General features: G+C 44.9%; 1 protein-coding gene across 2 annotated transcripts in view; it reads left to right on the plus strand.

Annotated features, from left to right (window-relative positions):
* The window catches only part of ENTPD7 (ectonucleoside triphosphate diphosphohydrolase 7), a 62,196-nt gene that overhangs the window by 33,569 nt on the left and 7,493 nt on the right, over positions 1-21,134 (plus strand). For both annotated transcript variants that reach the window (XM_068258295.1, XM_068258294.1), the window contains exons 4-7: positions 9,304-9,509; positions 14,905-15,055; positions 15,461-15,564; positions 19,220-19,279. In XM_068258295.1, the coding sequence (XP_068114396.1) occupies positions 9,304-9,509; positions 14,905-15,055; positions 15,461-15,564; positions 19,220-19,279 (521 nt within the window). The remainder of the gene's footprint in view (positions 1-9,303; positions 9,510-14,904; positions 15,056-15,460; positions 15,565-19,219; positions 19,280-21,134) is intronic.

Here is a 21,134-nt window from a genome sequence, read left to right on the forward strand (position 1 = left end):
GATTGTGGCGTTCCTGGCCGGTGAGACTCCCCCTCGCTCTGCTGTAGTCTGACCGCCGCAGGAGGGGCAGGGAATTGGGTTAGGACTATTAGCGCTGCACTCGGGGGTTGTTTCTGCCTGGCCTGGGACCCTGGTATTCCTCAGCGGGGTGTTAATGGCGTTGCCTGATCGACACTGTACCGGTGGCGGCGGTTTAAATTCTGCGCAGTAAGCAGAGTGCGGCGGCCCTGTCTGTAGCGGGATAATTACATATAATAGATGGGATGCTGTCAGCAGACAGACACACTGCGAATGTAAGCAGAATATAATCTCTCCTATTACCGCTCCCCATAGGATGATTTACGCTCTGCAGTGTGGATCTTATGACTGCTTTACATCCATTAAGTGATCTGTGTGGCCACATGTAAGTGACCCATAATCGCCCATTACAACTGTTTACTACAACTGACTGGTCAGGTAGATATTCTACGTATTGGCTCACATACAAAGCCAGGCTGTATATTAAAGTGATAATCTTGTATATGGGAGAACCAGTAATAACAAAAATCCCTGCAGGTGAACCGCAATCGCCACTAAAAGTGATATGTAATTATTTATTTATTATATTTATAAAGCGCCAACATATTACGCAGCGCTGGTAGTTTAGGTTACAGACAATATTTAGGGGTAACAGCAATATGACAATACAGGAATACAAGAAAGACCAGATCACACAGCACAGTATGAGTACAAGGTAATGCTTAGTCACTGGATGGAGCATGGAGATCACACAGCATAGTATGAGTACAAGGTAATGCTTAGTCACTGGATGGAGCATGGAGATCACACAGCATAGTATGAGTACAAGGTAATGCTTAGTCACTGGATGGGGCATGGAGATCACACAGCACAGTATGAGTACAAGGTAATGCTTAGTCACTGGAGGGGAGCATGGAGATCACACAGCACAGTATGAGTACAAGGTAATGCTTAGTCACTGGAGGGGAGCATGGAGATCACACAGCACAGTATGAGTACAAGGTAATGCTTAGTCACTGGATGGAGCATGGAGATCACACAGCACAGTATGAGTACAAGGTAATGCTTAGTCACTGGATGGGGCATGGAGATCACACAGCACAGTATGAGTACAAGGTAATGCTTAGTCACTGGATGGAGCATGGAGATCACACAGCACAGTATGAGTACAAGGTAATGCTTAGTCACTGGAGGGGAGCATGGAGATCACACAGCACAGTATGAGTACAAGGTAATGCTTAGTCACTGGAGGGGAGCATGGAGATCACACAGCACAGTATGAGTACAAAGTAATGCTCAGTCACTGGAGGGGAGCATGGAGATCACACAGCACAGTATGAGTACAAGGTAATGCTTAGTCACTGGAGGGGAGCATGGAGATCACACAGCACAGTATGAGTACAAGGTAATGCTTAGTCACTGGAGGGGAGCATGGAGATCACACAGCACAGTATGAGTACAAGGTAATGCTTAGTCACTGGATGGAGCATGGAGATCACACAGCACAGTATGAGTACAAGGTAATGCTTAGCCACTGGATGGAGCATGGAGATCACACAGCACAGTATGAGTACAAGGTAATGCTTAGTCACTGGATGGGAGCATGGAGATCACACAGCACAGTATGAGTACCAGGTAATGCTTAGTCACTGGATGGGAGCATGGAGATCACACAGCACAGTATGAGTACAAGGTAATGCTTAGTCACTGGAGGGGAACATGGAGATCACACAGCACAGTATGAGTACAAGGTAATGCTTAGTCACTGGAGGGGAACATGGAGATCACACAGCACAGTATGAGTACAAGGTAATGCTTTGTCAGTCACTGGATGGAGCATGGAGATTAGGCAAGTTAGGTTCACTCAAATGCATAGCATGGGTGCACAGTAATGGAGGTGCATGATCAGGTAGGACACAAAAGGAGGAGGACCCTGCCCAAAGGCTTACAATCTAGAGGGAGAGGTAGGGACACGAGAGGTAGGGGACCAGAGTTCGGCTGTGGGTTCAGAGCACTTGTGAGGGGTAGTAGGCCAGAGTGAAAAGGTGAGTTTTGAGGGCTTTCTTGAAGATGTTGAAGGAGGGGGCTGCCCTAATGGGTGGAGGTAGGGAGTGCCATAGTGTCGGAGCGGCTCTTGAGAAGTCTTGGAGGCGTGCATGGGACTGGGTGATGCGGGGGGCGGTTAGGCGAAGTTCATTGGAAGAGCGGAGTGAGCGGCTAGGTGTGTACCTCTGAGTAAGATCGGAAATGTAGGTTGGACAGGTTTTGTGGACGGATTTGTAGGTCAGACACAGTATCTTGGATCTGATTCTGGACTGGATAGGAAGCCAGTGGAGGGATTCACAGAGGGGATCTGCCGTGGTGGAGTGATGGGAGGAGTGGATGTAATCAGAGATATAACAAAAATGAGAAATGGGAGACCAAATATTGCAGAATGTACTTTTTCTTTAATAGTCCAAAAAAGTGCAGAAATTTGTATACATAATCGTCAATCACGTGGTAAAGTGCATAAATGGTAGACAAGGCAACAACATCGATTTGTTTAGTGGTTGTCCAGATGAGACTTCGGCCCAGTGCACACCAAATACCTCTAGCAGATTCGCAAAACGCAAGAGGTTTGTGAAGCAGATGTCAGAGCCATTCTAGGCATAAACACACCCAGCGGTTTTTGGTAGCGTTTTTGTGTAGCAGATTACAAATATTGTTACAATAAATCTGTAACTGAACAGCTTCTGTAACAAAAACGCCTGGAAAACAAGCCTGATCTGGCGTTTTCCAGAGCGGTCTTCCACTTTCCTATACTTTACATTGAGGGAGAAACGCCTCAGAAATCTAAAAAATGCTGCAGCCCCCGAGTTTGCGTTTGTGGAAAAAACGAGCCGCTCTGGTGTGCACCAGCCCATTCACTTTCATTAGCCAAGCGGTTTCCCCCTGCAAGCGTTTTAAAAAACACTCCAGAACCGCTCCGGTGTGCACCAGGCCGTAGTTGTGTATCCTGTATGTGCAGATATTCATTTTATGTATAAAGGCCTGAAGAAGGGTCATTGACCTGAAACAAATCGATGTTGTTGCCTTGTCTACCATTTATGCACTTTACCACGTGATTGAAGATTTTGTATACACATTTCTGTACGTTTTCTTTTTTTTTTTTTTTGGGGACTATTAAAGAAAAAGTACATTTTGCAACATTTGTATATTAAAGCGGTCCTGAACTCAGAACTTCCTCTCTGCTCTGAAAGATAAGCAGCAGTATAATAACTTTTACAGAAAAACATTGTTTGGCCTGGTGCACACCAGAGGAGTTTTTCTGAGCGTTTTGAGTTTTTAAATCTGCTGCTAATGTTATCCTATGTGTCTGTGCACACTGGAGCAATGAGGTTTTGTAAAAAAAAAACCCATAGCATTACATTGGGAAGAGCTTTTAGAGGTTTCAAAAGTTCTTCCCAATGTAATACTATGGAGTTTTTTTTTACAAAACCTCATTGCTCCAGTGTGCACAGACACATAGGATAACATTAGCAGCAGATTTAAAGAGGAACTCCAGTGAAAATAATGTAATAAAAAAAGTGCTTCATTTTTTACAATAATTATGTATAAATGATTTAGTCAGTGTTTGCTCATTGTAAAATCTTTCCTCTCCCTGATTTACATTCTGACATTTATTACATGGTGACATTGTTACTGTGGGCAGGTTATGTAGCTGCTCCTAGCTGTTTGGCTGTTGGAGGCAGCTGTAAACAGCTATTTTTTGTCTGTGAACCTTGTTACATTGTGGCAGTTTGCCCAGAGTACCGCGGTACTCAGAGCTTCTTGTGGGAGGGGTTTCAGCACAAAATCAGTCATACAGCGCCCCCTGATGGTCTGTTTGTGAAAATCATTATATTTCTCATGTAAAAGGGGGTATCAGCTACTGATTGGGATAAAGTTAAATTCTTGGTCGGAGTTTCTCTTTAAAAACTCAAACCGCTCAGAAAAACTCCTCTGGTGTGCACCAGGCCATACAGCTGATAAAAATCCTGCAATAAATCTGCAGTGTCTACTTCCTGCTTTCATGGAAGCAGACATAGGGTTAACATCCTGTGTTTACAAATTAGCTGCTCTACCGAGGCAGTCAGCTGATACTGCTGAGATATTAAATTACAGTTATTAGTCACAGATGAGGGGGGATTAGACAGGCTAAACTCTCTAAGTACATACAGGGTGGATTTCTCTGTTTTCCTGCTTGCACAGGACAGAAGGAAAGCACAAACAAGGGATATATAATGCTACAGATAATGATATACAACAAATATGGACACTGGTACAAAATACAGAACTGCTGATTACACTGACAGATGTAACATGATGAATAAAATATATAACAGAGTGCAAGTTATTAAATGATCAACAAAGTCCAAGACACAAAAGGGTGAGAGCCCTGCCTTTGCGAGCTTACAATCTAAAGGAATGAGGAAAACGAGAAGTATGCAGTGTATATACAGGCTGTGCGTGATTAGGTTATTCAATAAGGAGCAAGACTTGACGCGAGGGTGAAGGGGGAATGGCCTAAGTTAGAGCATACGCTTGTCGGAATAGGTGAGTTTTGAGGGAGCGTTTAAAGATTTCAAAAGTTGGAGAGTGATGGATGTGCTGTGGAAGGGCATTCCAGAGGAGGGGTGAGGCACCTGAGAAGTCTTGTGTATGTGAATGTGAGGAGGTGATTCTAGAGGAGGACAATAGGCCATGTGCAGATCTGAGATTGCGGTTGGGTTGGTATCTGGAAACTAGCGAGGAGATGTACAGGGGAGAGATTGTGGAGAGTTTTGTAGGTTGGGGATAAGAGCTTGAACTGGCTCTGCTGATTAATTGCCAGATAATGAAGAGCTTGACAGAGAGGAGCAGCAGAGGAAGAGTGATGAATTAGATGAGCAGCCGAGTTCATTTCAGATTGCAGCGGTGCCAGTTTTAGTTGGTAGTCCACAAAGCAGTTGATACAATAGTCCAGTCGAGATATAAGAGCATGTGTTAACATTTTAGTTGTGTCCTGAGTGAGAAAAGGTCGGATGCGTGAAACGTTTTTAAGTTGGAGATGACAGGAGCTGGTTAGGGAGTTGATGTGAGGAATAACTGCAAAAAAATGTCTTCAGAAAATGCATTTACTCTCAGGCCAAGAAAAGCCAACTTTCCAGGAGTGCAAACGGTGATCTCACACGGCCTATTAAACCAAAGGAGAAGAAAGAAGTTTGAAAATAATGTGTAATAACTGATAGAACTTTTTGTGTGCGTTGTGTTGCTATATTTCTGTAGTAATAGTTCCTCCCGTCTTCTGAGAAGGCCGTCCTGTAGCTGCTTCAGTACAGAGCAGCTCTTGTGGCTTCTGATATTGCAGGAAGGGAGCACTGAGGCAACATTCTGTACAGCAGAGCATCTGGCTGCTCAGATAAGGACATTTCTCAAATAACCGCTTTTTTAGACATGCGTGTGTATTACGCTGTAACTGTAAACGGGAGGACCACTGCTATACAGGCAGTCCTCTACTTAACCGACTCAAGTTTCATGTTTCAGACATACAAACAAAATGGTCTTCATGTACAGAATATACAGTACTTTTTTTTTTTAAACATATTTTTAAATGTTGCAGAATTGTATAACCCCCCCCCCCCCCCCCTTTCCCATGGGACGAGTATCTAGGTCCCTGTAAACTGCACTTGAGCTTCCAGGGGCTCGGCTCTCTCTGTTTGCGATCGGTGCGTCCTGTGGTACTGCACAGATTGGTGAATGTGTTCCCATTTACCAATTTAAGTGTCTAAAGTGTCACTGATCACTGTTGCAATGAGCAACAGTAGTCCTTGCATTGTAAAGGAAGTGAACTGTCACTTCCTGCTGGCTGGAACATCTAACGAGAGAGGACACTGTGTGCAGACATCTAGTGTCCCCTGCCCCCCCCCCTACTCCCCCCCCCCCCCCCCCCAAAAAAAAAAAAATGTTGTTCCTACACCTATAAAACTTCCATTACCCTTTCTAAACTCTCTCTGCCCCCATTATAACATTAACACATATAACACATTTTGTAAAAAAAATAAAAATTGCCAAAGTGATGGAATTTAAAAAGAAACATACATACATTTTACCATAGGCACTCTGCTTTTTAAATATGTATACCATAAAGGTGTATCAGGGAAATAATTTAAACGTAAAAAACGGGACAAAAGGGAAAATAAAATTGTGGGTGTAATAGTAGCATGCTTTACTTTAAAACTGTAATAGCTGAAAACTGAGAGATAATGGATGTTTTTTCATTTTTTTTTCTACTTTAAAATGCATATAAAATAATACTTAGCAAAAAGTACCACCCAAAGAAAGGTCTAATTTGTGTAAAGAAATAAAATAAAATAAAAAATAAAAAAATGTATAGATCATTTATGTGTGATAAGTAATGATGGTTATTGTTGAATCCATGGAGGCAGCGCCGAAATGTGAAACCGTCTTCAGTTTTTTATAGAAAAAAAAATATTTTAGGATTGGTATCGGCTGTAACAAAGAAAATGTCATTTTGTTTAAAGGTTATTATGCTGTTGTATATATTTTAGAGCAGAGGGGAGTTCTGAGTTCAGGTCCGCTTTAAAGTGGAATTGAAGCAAGAGGTATACGGAGGCTGCCATATTTATTTCCTTTTAACCTCCTTAGCGGTAACTCCGTGTGTGACACGGGGTAAGCCGCCGGAGGGTGCCGATTAGGCCCTGCTGGGCCGATTTACTTAATTTTTTTTTTTGCTGGACGCAGCTAGCACTTTGCTAGCTGCGCCAGCACCCCGATCGCCGCCGCCGCGCGCCCGATCGCCGCTATCCGGTGCGGCACGCGGCCCCCCCCCCAGACCCCGAGCGCTGCCTGGCCAATCAGTGCCAGGCAGCGCCGAGGGGTGGATCGGGTCTCCCAATGACGTCGCTGACGTCATCCCGCCCCGTCGCCATGGCGACGGGGGAAGCCCTCCAGGAAATCCCGTTCTTTGAACGGGATTTCCTGATCGGTGATCGCCGAAGGCGATCGAAGCGGGCGGGGGGATGCCGCTGAGCAGCGGCTATCATGTATCGAGCCCTCGGCTCGCTACATGATTAAAAAAAACAAATAAAAAAAAAAACTGCTGCGCTTCCCCCTGGCGGTATTTTTCATACCGCCAAGGGGGTTAATCAATACCAGTTGCCTGGCAGCCCTGCTGGTCGATTTCTCTGCAGTAGTATCTGAGTAACACCAGAAACAAGCATGCAGCTAGTCTTGTCAGATCAGACTTTAACCACTTTGTCCTCCTTGATGTATAAAAACGTCAAGGAGGACATGCGCGCTCCCGCGGCCGATCGCACACTCCCGGCTGTGGATTCAGTAGCCCAGGAATCAATGTATCGTGCTATGGTGCCCGATCACTGATTCCTCTCCCCCCGCTGAAAAAGCGACAGCTTCTCTCGGAAGCTACACTTTTTATGACTCTATGTCCCTCTAAGCGTACACGTTACACTTAGAGTGACGTCATGTAAACAAACTCAAGGTTGCCATCTTGTGGCCAAAGAGTACAACTACATCTAAAAGTAAAAAAAAATTACACTACACAATTTTTTTCCTAAATAAAACTATTTACTTCCCACCCTCCCAAAAAATACCCACATAAAATGTTTAATTAAAAAAAAAAAAAAATTACAATAAAAAACAAACACACACATAAATATTTACCTGAGGGTCTAAACTATTTAAATATCTATGTAAAGATGAAATATTTCTATATTTTTTTTTTTATATAAGCTTGTAAATAGTGATGGATGCAAAACGGGAAAAATGCTCTTTTATTTCCAAATAAAATATTGTCGCCATACATTGTGATAGGGACATAATTTAAACGGTGTAATAACCGGGACAAATGGGCAATTACAATACGTGAGTTTTAATTATGGAGGCATGTATTATTTTAAAACTATAATGGCCGAAAACTGAGAAATAATGCATTTTTTCCGTTTTTTTTTTTTTTTTCTTATTCTTACTGTCAAAATGCATTTACAGTAAAGTGGCTCATAGCAAAATATACCCCCCAAAGAAAGCCTAATTGGTGGCGGAAAAAACAAGATATAGATCAGTTCATTGTGATAAGTAGTGATAAAGTTATAGGCGAATGAATGGGAGGTGAACATTGCTCGGATGCATAAAGTGAAAACGACTGAGAGCTTAAGTTAACGTCTGAAACACCTGCTCTACTTGCCCGGGGCTTCCTCCAGCCCCTGGCAGGCGTCCTGTGCCCTCGCCGCAGCTCTGCTTTCAGCTGGTGGCCCGGGGTCCCCTCTGGTGCAAATGCCGATGGGCATCTACTGTGCCTGCGTGAGAGCCACTCTCAATCACGCTTATGTGGTCTGGAGTGTTCTGCTCAGGCGTACGTAGAACTACTGTCATCGGATTTGATCATAATTCTCTAATCCGATGGTCGATCAGCCTCTAAGTCTGTATGGCCACCGTTAGAGGTGAAGCGGTTGATTCACATACGCTATACAGAGAATCCCAGACTTAAGAACACCCGACATACGAATAAATATGGCAGCCGCCATATCCCTCTCGCTAAAGTTTTAGTGCTCAACGTACCTGCTATTCTAGAGCACTGGCTGTGGGGCGTCGTGTGTAATAAAGGGAAAGGTGTTGGTTGATTTGGCCAGCAGTGTTACTACCCCTCTACCCACCCCTATTCAAAACTTCTGGAACACTGTGAAATAGCAGGAATACAATGTTTCTTGCAATGTAGAAGTCTGAGCTGCATGCATAACTTTTAAAGGACAACTGAAGTGAGAGGGATATGGAGGCTGCCATTTTTAATACCAGTTGCCTGACAGCCTGCTGATCATTCTGGCATCAGTAGTGTCTGAATTTCACACCTGAAACGAGCATGTGGCTAATCTTGTCAGGCTTTTGTCAGAAACATCTGATCTGCTGCATGCTTGTTCAGGGTCCATGGGTAAAAGTATTAGAGGCAGAGGATCAGCAGGACAGCCAGGCAATGTGCATTGTTTAAAAGGAGATTAATATGTCAGTCTCTGTATCTTTCTCCCTTCAGGTTCCCTAAAGTTGTGATTTCACTTTAGTATAGGAAGTCTGCAGGAGTATGGACAGGCCCAGATAGGCTCTCTGTATTATGAGGCATAGGCTGGGTTACTGTAAGAATAAGTCTCCTCTCTGGGCACAGATCTACAAATGCCATCTATTATCTCACTAATAGGCGATTTCCGATTGTCTCCTTTGTTTTCTGACCGGCTCTTGCCTCCTGCTTTGTGCTTGTAGGTACCTGGATCAAATTGAGGATTTGGAAGCCACGGACACAAAGGACACTAAGCTGAACTATGGCCTCGTGGTGGATTGTGGCAGCAGCGGCTCCCGAGTCTTTGTGTACTTCTGGCCCCCCCACAATGGGAATCCACACGACCTTCTGGACATCAAACAGATGAGGGACCGCGGCAGCAAACCGGTGGTGAAGAAGATCAAGCCAGGTACCAAACAAGCTCTGCCTGTGTCTGCTTGTAGAGCCCGCCTCCACCTGGGACCAGGCTCCGCCTGTGTCTGCTTGTAAAGCCTGCCTCCACCCGGGACCAGGCTCCGCCTGTGTCTGCTTGTAAAGCCCGCCTTAACCTGGGACCAGGCTCTGCATGCTTCTGCTTGTAGAGCCCACCTCCACCTGGGACCAGGCTCTGCATGTGTCTGCTTGTAGAGCCCGCCTCCACCTGGGACCAGGCTCCGCCTGTGTCTGCTTGTAGAGCCCTCCTCCACCCGGGACCAGGCTCTGCATGCTTCTGCTTGTAGAGCCCACCTCCACCTGGGACCATGCTCTGCATGTGTCTGCTTGTAGAGCCTGCCTCCACCTGGGACCAGGCTCCGCCTGTGTCTGCTTGTATAGCCCGCCTCCATCTAGGGACCAGGCTCCGCCTGTGTCTGCTTGTAGAGCCTGCCTCCACCTGGGACCAGGCTCCGCCTTTGCTTGTAGAGCCTGCCTCCACTCGGGACCAGGCTCCGCCTTTGCTTGTAGAGCTGCCTCCACCTGGGACCAGGCTCCGCCTGTGTCTGCTTGTAGAGCCCGCCTCCACCTTGGACCCAACTCTGCCTGTGCCTGCTTGTAGAGCCCGCCTCCACCTGGGACCAGGCTCCGCCTGTGTCTGCTTGTAGAGCCCGCCTCCATCCGGGACCAGATTGTACAGACATCACTGTGTGTGCGTGTGCGCGCGCATATGTACTGTGTGTGCTTGTGTACACTCTATGCAGTGTGTACTGTTTGTGTGTACTGTGTGTGCTTCTGTGCACTCTATGCAGTGTGTACTGTTTGTGTGTACTGTGTGTGCTTGTGTGTACTGTGTGTGCTTGTGTGCACTCTATGCAGTGTGTACTGTTTGTGTATACTGCAGGGCTGTGGAGTCGGTCCAAAAATACTCCGACTCCTCAGTTTAGGATTCCTCCGACTCCACGACTCCGACTCCTCTAATTTGCATATTTCAATTTTGTTGATTAAAAGTATGTAACATGAAATTCGTCTCTTAACTGCCAACGCTTAGGAATTTTACAAGACAACTGAAGTGAGAAGGATATGCAGACTACTATATTTATTCCCTTTAGACTAAAACTAGTCCTTGGTAAGAGTATTTGTAAAAGGTACAGACCGGAACAAAGAACATCTATCAGGCCCTAGGCAATGTAAGTGTGGGTACATGTAAGAATGATGTGCAGGTACTCTGCAGGGGAAGGAGGAGATTGTAAACAGACAACACCTCTGTGTTCAATGTGCACAGCATTCTCAGTGGATTCCCTGCAGCTCTGTGGGGAGTGCATATGTAGAGTATAGTACTACTGTGTAACAAAGTAAACCTTAGACAGATGAAATTAAAAGTTTTATACATACCTGGGGCTTCCTCCAGCCGCCTTCAGGATAATCAGTCCCTCGTTGTCCTCCTCCACCACCTGGATCTTCTGCAATGAGTCCAGGTACTTGAGCCAGTCGGGCGTAGTGCGCATGCACACACTCCGCCGCCAGGAGCATACTACACCTGTGCAGCACTATTGCGCAGGTGCAGAATGTTCCTGGCTGTGGGAGCGGCATGCGGCCGGACAGTGCTGACTGACTGAATTACCAGGACTCATAGCAGAAGATCCGGGTGGTGGAGGACAGCGAGGGACTGATTAGCCTGAAGGGGGCTGGAGGAAGCCCCAGGTATGTATAAAACTTTACTTTTCATCCGTCTCAGTTACCCTTTAATTTGTAGTCACCAAACCAAATTTTAACAGGAAAGGGAGTGCATACATTTGCATAAATCAGCATCAATGCAGAATTATTTCCATCTCGTTGACCATCTCTATTAGTGACACAGCTACACATCAGGCTTTATTCTTACAGCATAGATGTTATTTAGTATATATAAGAGATTCCTGTGTACACATCATATATACAGTCACAATCAGATATGTATATCTGACCTTAAAAATACGGGGACTGCTTTATTGAAGCAGCACAAGTAACTAATTTTGATTGGTTTATTTCATTTTTGACTAAGCACAGCTATTACTGTATATATACATTATTTTTAATGACGTTTATCTGAGAAATAGAACATTTTATCATATTTTCTATTTTAATTACAGTTACAAATTCATTAGGAGTCGGAGTCGGTGCATTTTTTTCCCGACTCCGACTCCAGGCACCCAAAATTGCCCGACTCCACGACTCCGACTCCAACTCCACAGCCCTGGTATACTGTGTACAGTGAGTACTCTCTCTATATCGAGTCTGTGCACAGTGTGTCTATACTACAGGGCTGCGGAGTCGGAGCAATTTTGGGTGCCTGGAGTCGGAGTCAGGAAAAAATGCACCGACTCCGACTCCTAATGAATTTGTAACTGTAATTAAAATAGAAAATATGATAAAATGTTCTATTTCTCAGATAATAGTCATTAAAAATAATGTGTATATATACAGTATATATACATATGTATATATACAGTAATAGCTGTGCTCAGTCCACAAAAATGAAATAAACCAATCAAAATGAGTTACTTGTGCTGCTTCAATAAAACAGTCCCCGTATTTTTAAAGTCAGATATACACATATGATTGACTGTATATATGATGTGTACACAAGAATCTCTTATAGATATGAAATAACATCTATGCTGTAAGAATAAAGCCTGATGTGTAGCCGTGTCACTAATAGAGATGGTCAATGAGATGGAAATAATTCTGCATTGATGCTGGTTTATGCAAATGTGTGCACTCTTTGCTCATGAAATCAAATCATTTGATATGTTGTTAAAATTTGGTTTGGTGACTACAAATTAAAGGGTACCTGAGACGGATGAAAAGAAGAGTGTTATACATACCTGAGGCTTCCTCCAGCCCCCTTCAGGCCATTCAGTCCCTCGCTGTCCTCCACCACCCGGATCTTCTGCTATGAGTCCCGGTAATTCAGCCAGTCAGCGCTGTCCGGCCGCATGCCGCTCCCACAGCCAGGAACATTCTGCACCTGCTCAATAGTGCTGCACAGGTGTAGTATGCTCCTGGCGGCGGAGTGTGTGCATGCGCACTACGCCCGACTGGCTCAAGTACCTGGACTCATTGCAGAAGATCCAGGTGGTGGAGGAGGACAACGAGGGACTGATTATCCTGAAGGCAGCTGGAGGAAGCCCCAGGTATGTATAAAACTTTAATTTCATCTATCTCAGGTTTACTTTGTTACACAGTAGTACTATACTCTACATATGCACTCCCCACAGAGCTGCAGGGAATCCACTGAGAATGCTGTGCACATTGAACACAGAGGTGTTGTCTGTTTACAATCTCCTCATTCCCCTGCAGAGTACCTGCACATCACTCTTACATGTACCCACAGTCACATTGCCTAGGGCCTGATCCATGTTCAGATTGTGCATGAAGAATGTGTAATAGAGGAAGAATCCCCTTATTCCCCTGCAGTGTACCTGCACATCATTCTTACATGTACCCACACTTACATTGCCTAGGGCCTGATCCATGTTCAGATTGTGCATGAAGAATGTGTAATAGAGGAAGAATCCCCTCATTCCCCTGCAGAGTACCTGTACATCACTCTTACATGTACCCACAGTTACATTGCCTAGGGCCTGATCCATGTTCAGATTGTGCATGAAGAATGTGTAATAGAGGAAGAATCTCCTCATTCCCCTGCAGAGTACCTGCACATCACTCTTACATATACCCACACTTACATTGCCTAGGGCCTGATAGATGTTCTTTGTTCCGGTCTGTACCTTTTACAAGTACTCTTACCAAGGACTAGTTTTAGTCTAAAGGGAATAAATATAGTAGTCTCCATATCCTTCTCACTTCAGTTGTCTTGTAAAATTCCTAAGCGTTGGCAGTTAAGAGAAGAATTTCATGTTACATACTTTTAATCAACAAAATTGTAATATGCAAATTAGAGGAGTCGGAGTCGAGGAGTCGGTGGAATCCTAAACTGAGGAGTCGGAGTCGGTGGATTTTTGGACCGACTCCACAGCCCTGCTATACTAGGAGTACTGTTTGTGTATACTGCAGTGTGTACTCTCTTTAGTGCAAGCATGGGCAAACTTGGCCCTCCAGCTGTTGAGGAACTACAAGTCCCACAATGCATTGCAGGAGTCTTACAGCCACAGTCATGACTCATAAAGGCAAATGCATTGTGGGACTTGTAGTTCCTTAACAGCTGGAGGGCCAAGTTTGCCCAGGCCTGGTCTAGAGTCTGTGCACAGTGTGCTTTAAATGTTCTCCCGAAGAGCAAGTGCCACATTTAGTTTTGTTGGTCAAGTGCTGCCACCTAGTGGCTTTTCTGAGTGGTTACCGATAAAAGATGTGTAGAATAGATAAACATTTGTGTGGTTGATTGCAGGGCTGTGGAGTCAGTACAAAAATCTTCCAACTCCGACTCCTCAGTTTATGAAACCACAACTCCGACTCCGGGTACCCAAAATGACTCCGACTCCTCGACTCTGACTCCTCAGTTTATGAAACTACTTAACAGGGCTGTGGATTTTGTACAAAAATCATCCGACTCCGACTCTCGACTCCAGGTGCCCAAAATTACACCGACTCCTTGACTCCGACCCCACAGCCCTGGTTGATTGCCAGGCAAGCCTTAAGACCCATCTACACGAAACGATTATTTGTGCAATTCGATTACGATTCTATTTACGATCCGATTAAATCCGACATGTCCGATCGGGATTCGATTTAATTCGATTTGAATGTAACATAATCGATTCTCCCCTCAATCCGATAAGATGGGTCAAGCGAGCAGAAAATGTGTGTAATGTATTGGCAGCTTTATACTGCTAATTATTTCAGATGTTTGGCTGAGGCGGCATTACGGCCATGTAAAGCCTGGTACACACTTTCAATAATGATTGGCCAATCACTGACCAATTTTACCACCTCCACGTAGTAAGAGAGTCAACACATTTTTAATACCAAGAACAGATTGTGTAGATAAGGTCTCTGATTACATTTTGCCACTTTCATGTAATATATCAAAGTTGGATGTGTATGCTGTCTTAGAATGCTGTGAATTCTCCCTGTTCTGTGCATAGTGCTGTTGTCAGTGTGTGTGTGTGTGTGTGTGTGTGTGTGTGTGTGTGTGTGTGTGTGTGTGTGTGTGTCTGTATGTGTATGTGTATATAATCTATAGTGTTTGGGTTTTTGCATGCGCCTTTTGTGTCTGCTGAATGTCATGAAGAGTGGTAGGTGGTCAGTAACAGAAACTGTGCATATACTGTAATCTGACTTCCTGTGATGACTCCTCCCCCCGATATAATCCTGTGATTTGTGCATATACTGTAATCTGACTTCCTGTGATGACTCCTCCCCCTAATCACATGACTTGTGTGACTTTGCAGGGATCTCCACCATGGCACAGACGCCAGACCAGGCCAGCGACTACATCTACCCCCTCCTCAGCTTTGCTGCATCGTACGTTCCAAGGACTAAGCACAAGGAGACCCCTCTGTACATCCTGTGCACGGCTGGCATGAGGGTCCTGCCGGAGAGGTGAGGGGCACACCGTGTCCTGGGACAACACTGGGGGGCGCTGCATGACCATCTATCACTGCCCAGCCATAGTGTTATTGCTTATGCTCGGGCTGATGCTGACAGCTCACAGCTTGGCACTATTATTGCTAGTAAGCGGTGTTCTCCCCAGGTTCTTTTAGCTGGGTGCTCCACTCGGCTAGTTTTGGTGACCACCCGGCTGTTGTCAGCTCACCACCTTCTCCTCTGCTGTAAGCAGAGAAGCGCCAGCCCTGCATTCTGTTGTCTTGCCCCCCCCCGGCTACTTTTTCATGCCACCCGGCTAAAAAATCTTTCTGGGGAGAATACTGTAGTACGTGTTTGTGTGTGTGTATATTAATGCCCCCCTACCCCTATATTCTAGTATTAATACTGTGTCCCCTTCAGCCAACAGGCAGCCATCCTGCAGGATCTGGTGAGGGACATTCCTCAGGACTTTGACTTTCTCTTCTCCGAGGCTCATGCTGAGGTCATCTCAGGGAAACAAGAAGGTACATCGATAACCGTCTACGGTAGCCATAGAATTACTGTAGGTACTGCAGAGCGGTCAGACTCTTCTCTCCATCACAACTTCTGGACTTGTGGTGCATTGAGGGTTTCCAGGAGTATTTGTCATCTAGCCCGGCCTCTCTCGCAGCTGTACCCCAGGGGTACCTTCTCTGTGGCTGACCATAAGTTTTATACGACACTGGGTTATCTGCACATGTATACTGCCACTGCATCGCTTGCGGAGCCCTAGAAGTGAAGTATGGTCCAGTGTTACGTTGCGATTTGTTGGTTTGACTCAACCTCAAACCAACATTGATTCCGGTAATACCTTTAATGACTAATTGTACATAGTTTGTGTCTGTAACAATGTACAGTTAGTCATTAAAGTGAACCAGAGACGAAGCACCCTCATGTATTTTACCATATAGATCAGTGGGAACATTAGAGAAAACACTTACGCTGCTCTCTGTTTCATTCTGCACTGCACAGCTTGTTTCTTATCAGACCTTATAAAATACCCGACTGAGCATTCAGTCTAGCTTTGCTGCAAGGACTCAGCTATAACGATTCCTGAGCAGAGCCAGCAGGGGGCAGGCTTGGACTTGAAAAGACATGAGAGAACACAGACTGAGCTATAATGATTCCTGAGCAAAGCCAGACTGAATACTCAGTTGGGGATTTTATCAGGGCTGATAACAAGCAGGCTGAGCAGTGAAGAATGAAACCGAGAGCAGGGTAGGTGTTTTCTCTAATGTTCCCACTGATCTATATGGTAAAATACATGAGGGTGCTTAGTCTCTGGTTCTCTTTAAAGGTGTTACCTTTATTAACGTTTGTTGGTTTGACGCTTGCATATCTGCAGAGTTCTAGGTGTGCCCACCAGCGCTCACCACTTCCTGTCTCAGATCAGTTTCTGGGCACCTGTGCACCAACTACAGGTAGTCCTCGGACTACATACATCCCAAGTTACATACCACCTGCCGATAAGCATGACATGCCCGTTTCTGAAGGATAAAGAAAATGGAGCTTGATAGAGCTGTGTGAAACAACTGTGATGGTGAGTATATGTAAAAGGGGACCCTAGTGGCAGAATTGGGGTCAGTTGTGACTGGAGGAGTCGGAGAAATGGTGGTGACACTGGAGGACGACAGATGAGGTAGAGGGGAATCTCTGTAGGTATTTTGTATTTGTTTACTAGTCTTCCAATGACCTCACATCCGACAATCTTTCTGCTGCACGTATGAACCACCTCATGTGCGCAGATATATCAGATGTTTGTGGACCTTAAACTCAGATTACTACATCTATAAAAAAACCTCCAAAGAAGAGTTCTACAAAACAGGCCTCACTATGTCATGTATCAAAAAACTTTATTGAGAGACTTACAGCAATCACAGCTTGTATCAAGGAGATTCAGATAAAACTTTAAAAACACTTAGAGCATAAGTATTGTCCTGACAGTCCCTGCAACCCACGCACGCTTCACATCCACCCATTCACACCATACAGCAAATGAGAAGGCCTGCGCATGTTCAAAAAGTGACCACAGAGCTCTGGGTAGACAAAATAACGTTTTTTCCACAGTGTTCAAAAAGATTGCCCCAACGTCAGCAAGGCAGATTAAAGCCTACTTCCAACTGTATCACCTCAACTAAGCAAGCATTTTCCATTCATGTCTAGCTTGTACAAGCTTTAAACAGAGCCTGTCCGTTGTGAATATAGATCCAGGACCTCCTTAGATCAACCAGTCAAAGCCACGGCAGTCCTTAGAGCTTAGGCACACATAGCAAAGCAGCTTCCACAACAGAGGGTTAGATATACAGTTCAGCAAGCTGTTATAACATTGGCGTTGGCATAGCATTTGTTGCAATAACACTTTGAGTCAGCACACTGATAGCGCTGTCTTGCTCAAAGGGACACAGAGCCTTGTATCTTATGTTTCCCAGAGAGTCTGTAGTAGTCGTCCCATCTCATCAGAGAGCATGCACGCAGGCTATCCCATTAGTAGGCAGGATGGTGTGCCGGAGTTGCGCTAGGTCAGCGCATCCATGCAATGGCGGCGACAAACGCTCTCAGAGCGGCGTGGGTTGAAAGCAGTGGGCGAGGCCGGCCTCCTGTAGCTCCTCCCACCTACATGTTTCGCCCAATGGGCTTCATCAGGATGTGGCTTATAGGAGGAAGGGGGTGGTCAGTCCTTTTATATTCAAGCAGCGGTCACCTGACACATCTACAGGCGCCATCTTTGTTATTGGCAAGGTTGCCCATATCTTTAAATATATATTTTTTTCCCTTAGAGTACTACAAATTTTTCCGGATTTCAAGGCATCACATATATCAGGGGAATGAGGAAGAGCACTCTCACACAGACAGAGATTTCAAGTAGTACTTTTTATTCTTACATATTTCGCTGAGGGGACAGATGTCAATACCACAGTAACTTCATTCACATCAGGGAATCTCTGTAGGCACATGAGGACAAGGGGACACTGGAGGCAGAGGAGGACAAGGGGAATCTCTTTAGGCAAAGGAGGACAAGGGGACACTGGAGGCACAGGAGGACAAGGGGAATCTCTGTAGGCACAGGAGGACAAGGGGACACTGTAGGCACACGGGGCAGAGGGAGACGGTGTTCCAAGTTTCATGCTAATTCCAGTACAAGTTGCCTAGTTATCCTGCTGATCCTCTGTCTCTAACACTTTTAGCCACAGACCCTGAACAAGCATGCAGCAGATCAGGTGTTTCTGACATTATAGTCAGATCTGACAAGATTAGCTGCATGCTTGTTTCTGGTGTTATTCAGACACTACTGCAGCCACATAAATCAGCAGGGCTGCCAGGTAACTGGTATTGTTTAAAAGGAAATAAATATGGCAGCCTCCATATTTTCCTCACTTCAGTCGTCTTTTCAGAACAAACCCTGCCGTCCCTGTCTCATTCGTTGACCATGTATATGGACAGACCTAGAATTTGCATTTACTTGAGAAAGGTCCTGTTTGAAGCCCCGCCCATTATTGCAATATACCACACCCCCAAGCTTTTACAAGGCTCTTATTGGTCAGTCAAGGCCCTCACACTGTTCTGATGAAAAACAGGTTCAGGTTCCCAGATTGTCTCAGACAGAAATTGATGGGATGAATCTGAGGAATGTGCCGCGGCTGTAAGGCACTCGCTAGTCAGTGGTATTTGTTCGATTTAGGGCCCGTTTCCACTTGTGCGGTGCAAATTAGTCGCGGAAAACGCAAAAACGAATTTGCATGCGGATGTTAATGAGTATGCGAATTTAACCAGGTCAGTGCCTGTGTGCTCTTACATTGATTTTATGCGAAAACGCCCGCGAATTTGTGGTAAAATTCACATACGAAAACGCATGCAAATTTCCTATTAAATACATTGTATGTGAATCGCATAGTGGTGTGCGATTATTCTGATGGCTCTGCCGTGCAGATTTTTTCTGCACAGAAAAACGCTCAGAAATCCTGACAAGTGGAAACAGTCCCATCCACTTGTATTGTCTATGCGAATCTGAACGCAGGAAACACAAGCAGGTTCGCTCTAGTGGAAACGGGCCCTTCAACATAAAGCGTTGGTCACTGGATTATTGTTCTGTGATTATTTGATTTAAAATGCAAACCTGGCTGTTTTGTGTTTGATTTTCAGGCGTCTATGCATGGATCAGCATCAATTCTGTTCTGGGACGGTTTGACCACGTCGTAGAAGGTGAGTTTATCACTGAAAAATAGTAATGCTTGCGGCCCATCGAGTTTATCCCGTCAGTAAGTGATGTAGCAAATGGTCCACAAAACGACAGCGACGGGTCTGGCATTGTCCCTGAAACAAACCCCAAAATTCGATCACAATCCTAAATGGCTGAATACTGCACAGAATCAAACAGTACAACTGCTGCCTCAGTGTGTGATGTTGTTTATACAGCAGGGAGAGGTGGCAGCGCTTCTCAAGACAGGCTGCATCTGGATGGTTACCAGCAATAGGTGTGCAGAGCCTAATTATAGGCAGGGTACACATCTTGCATTCATAACAGATGCAGTAAATTACCATTAGTGGAGGATGTTAGCTTCCAAAAGCAGTTTGCATGCAAAGTTCCATACTGGACCCTTCCACTGTGATGAGGTCATCCTTCATGAAAGGGACCCTGCCCTCTAATTACCAAGCAAACAGTGTCAACCTGGGGGCAGCTGGCCATAAAATGGTTCATATGTTTTTTTATTTTTATTTTTTTTATTTTATTTATTTTTTTTATCTAAAAAACGTGTAATGTTTTGCAGCCATATCTGCCCTGTACTTGTGGGAAGACAAAGGGGGAAATCGAGAGACCACTATTGTGTCATATGTAATGACCATATTTATTAATATATTTTTATAGCACTAACATCTTCCGTCCCAATGTACATAGTACAAAACAAATAGTGTGGAATGTAGATACATGAGAGGTTCAAAACAATGTACAATTAGGACATCCAGCAATACAAATACATAGTTGATGAGTGGATTCAGACCTCACCAATACTGATGCCTGTTCATATGATAAATTACATCGGAATAAGAAACACTAGGAGGAGGTCTCTGCCCTTGCAGAGAGGAGTGGATTGGAGATATTAGAGGAGGAGACAGAGGTTATCAGGTTAGGCGGTGTGCCTCAAGTGCTACCTGTAGCAAATGATAGGCTTGTCTGAGCCGGTGTGTTTTGAGAGAACATTGGAAGGCTTCCATGCTCTGAGCATGATGGACAGGTTGTGAGAGAGAGTTCCAGAGGAGAGGTGATGCTCGTGAGAAGTCCTGGATGTGGGAGTGAGCGGAGGCAACTAAGCTAGAGGACAAGAGGGTCTTCTGAGAGGAGCCAGGGTTCCAGGCGGGATGGTATCTGGAGAACAATGAGGAAATGTATGGAGGTGACAACTTATGAAGAGCTTTGTATGATAGGATGAGGAGTTTATTCTGGATCTTTTGGGTAATAAGTAGTCAGTGGAGAGATTAGCAGAGAGGGGCTGCCCCAGTGGATCTGGAAGAGAGGTGAATGAGACGTGCAGCAGAGTTCAGTAGGGACTGGAGAGGTGCCAGTCTGTATTTTGTAGACCGCAGGGTAAGGTGTTACAGTAGTCAAGAGGGGACATAATTGGAGCATGTAAAAGTATTTTAGTAGCCTTTTGGGACAGGAAGGGAAGAATTGTGCAAGTAGGAGGTAGTTAAAGGAAAGCTTAAAGTGTAACTGTCGGGCATAAAATCAAAAATCAATTCTTTATTTTTATCTGGTAAACAAGTAATAAGGTTGCTAACCAGCCAATCCAAAAGTTAAAATCACTCTTATTTTTCTTGTTGATAAATGATCATTCCCCAGTTTACCTGACTCTTATTTGGTACACACACAATTTGGTACATAAAAAGGAAGTTGCAGGGCATGCTGGGTTGTCATTTTTTTGCTTCTCTACTTCCCCCTCAGACTTGACTAATGTAGCCTGATTGGCTGAAGCCTCTTTCCCTTCTGTTTCCCCTCCCACACCTCTGTTCCTCTCTGATTGGCCAGTATTTCTCATGCGGAGACAATCCACTTTCTATA

This window comes from Hyperolius riggenbachi, chromosome 10 (assembly GCF_040937935.1).
Source record: "Hyperolius riggenbachi isolate aHypRig1 chromosome 10, aHypRig1.pri, whole genome shotgun sequence".
NCBI classification, from domain to species: Eukaryota; Metazoa; Chordata; class Amphibia; order Anura; family Hyperoliidae; genus Hyperolius; species Hyperolius riggenbachi.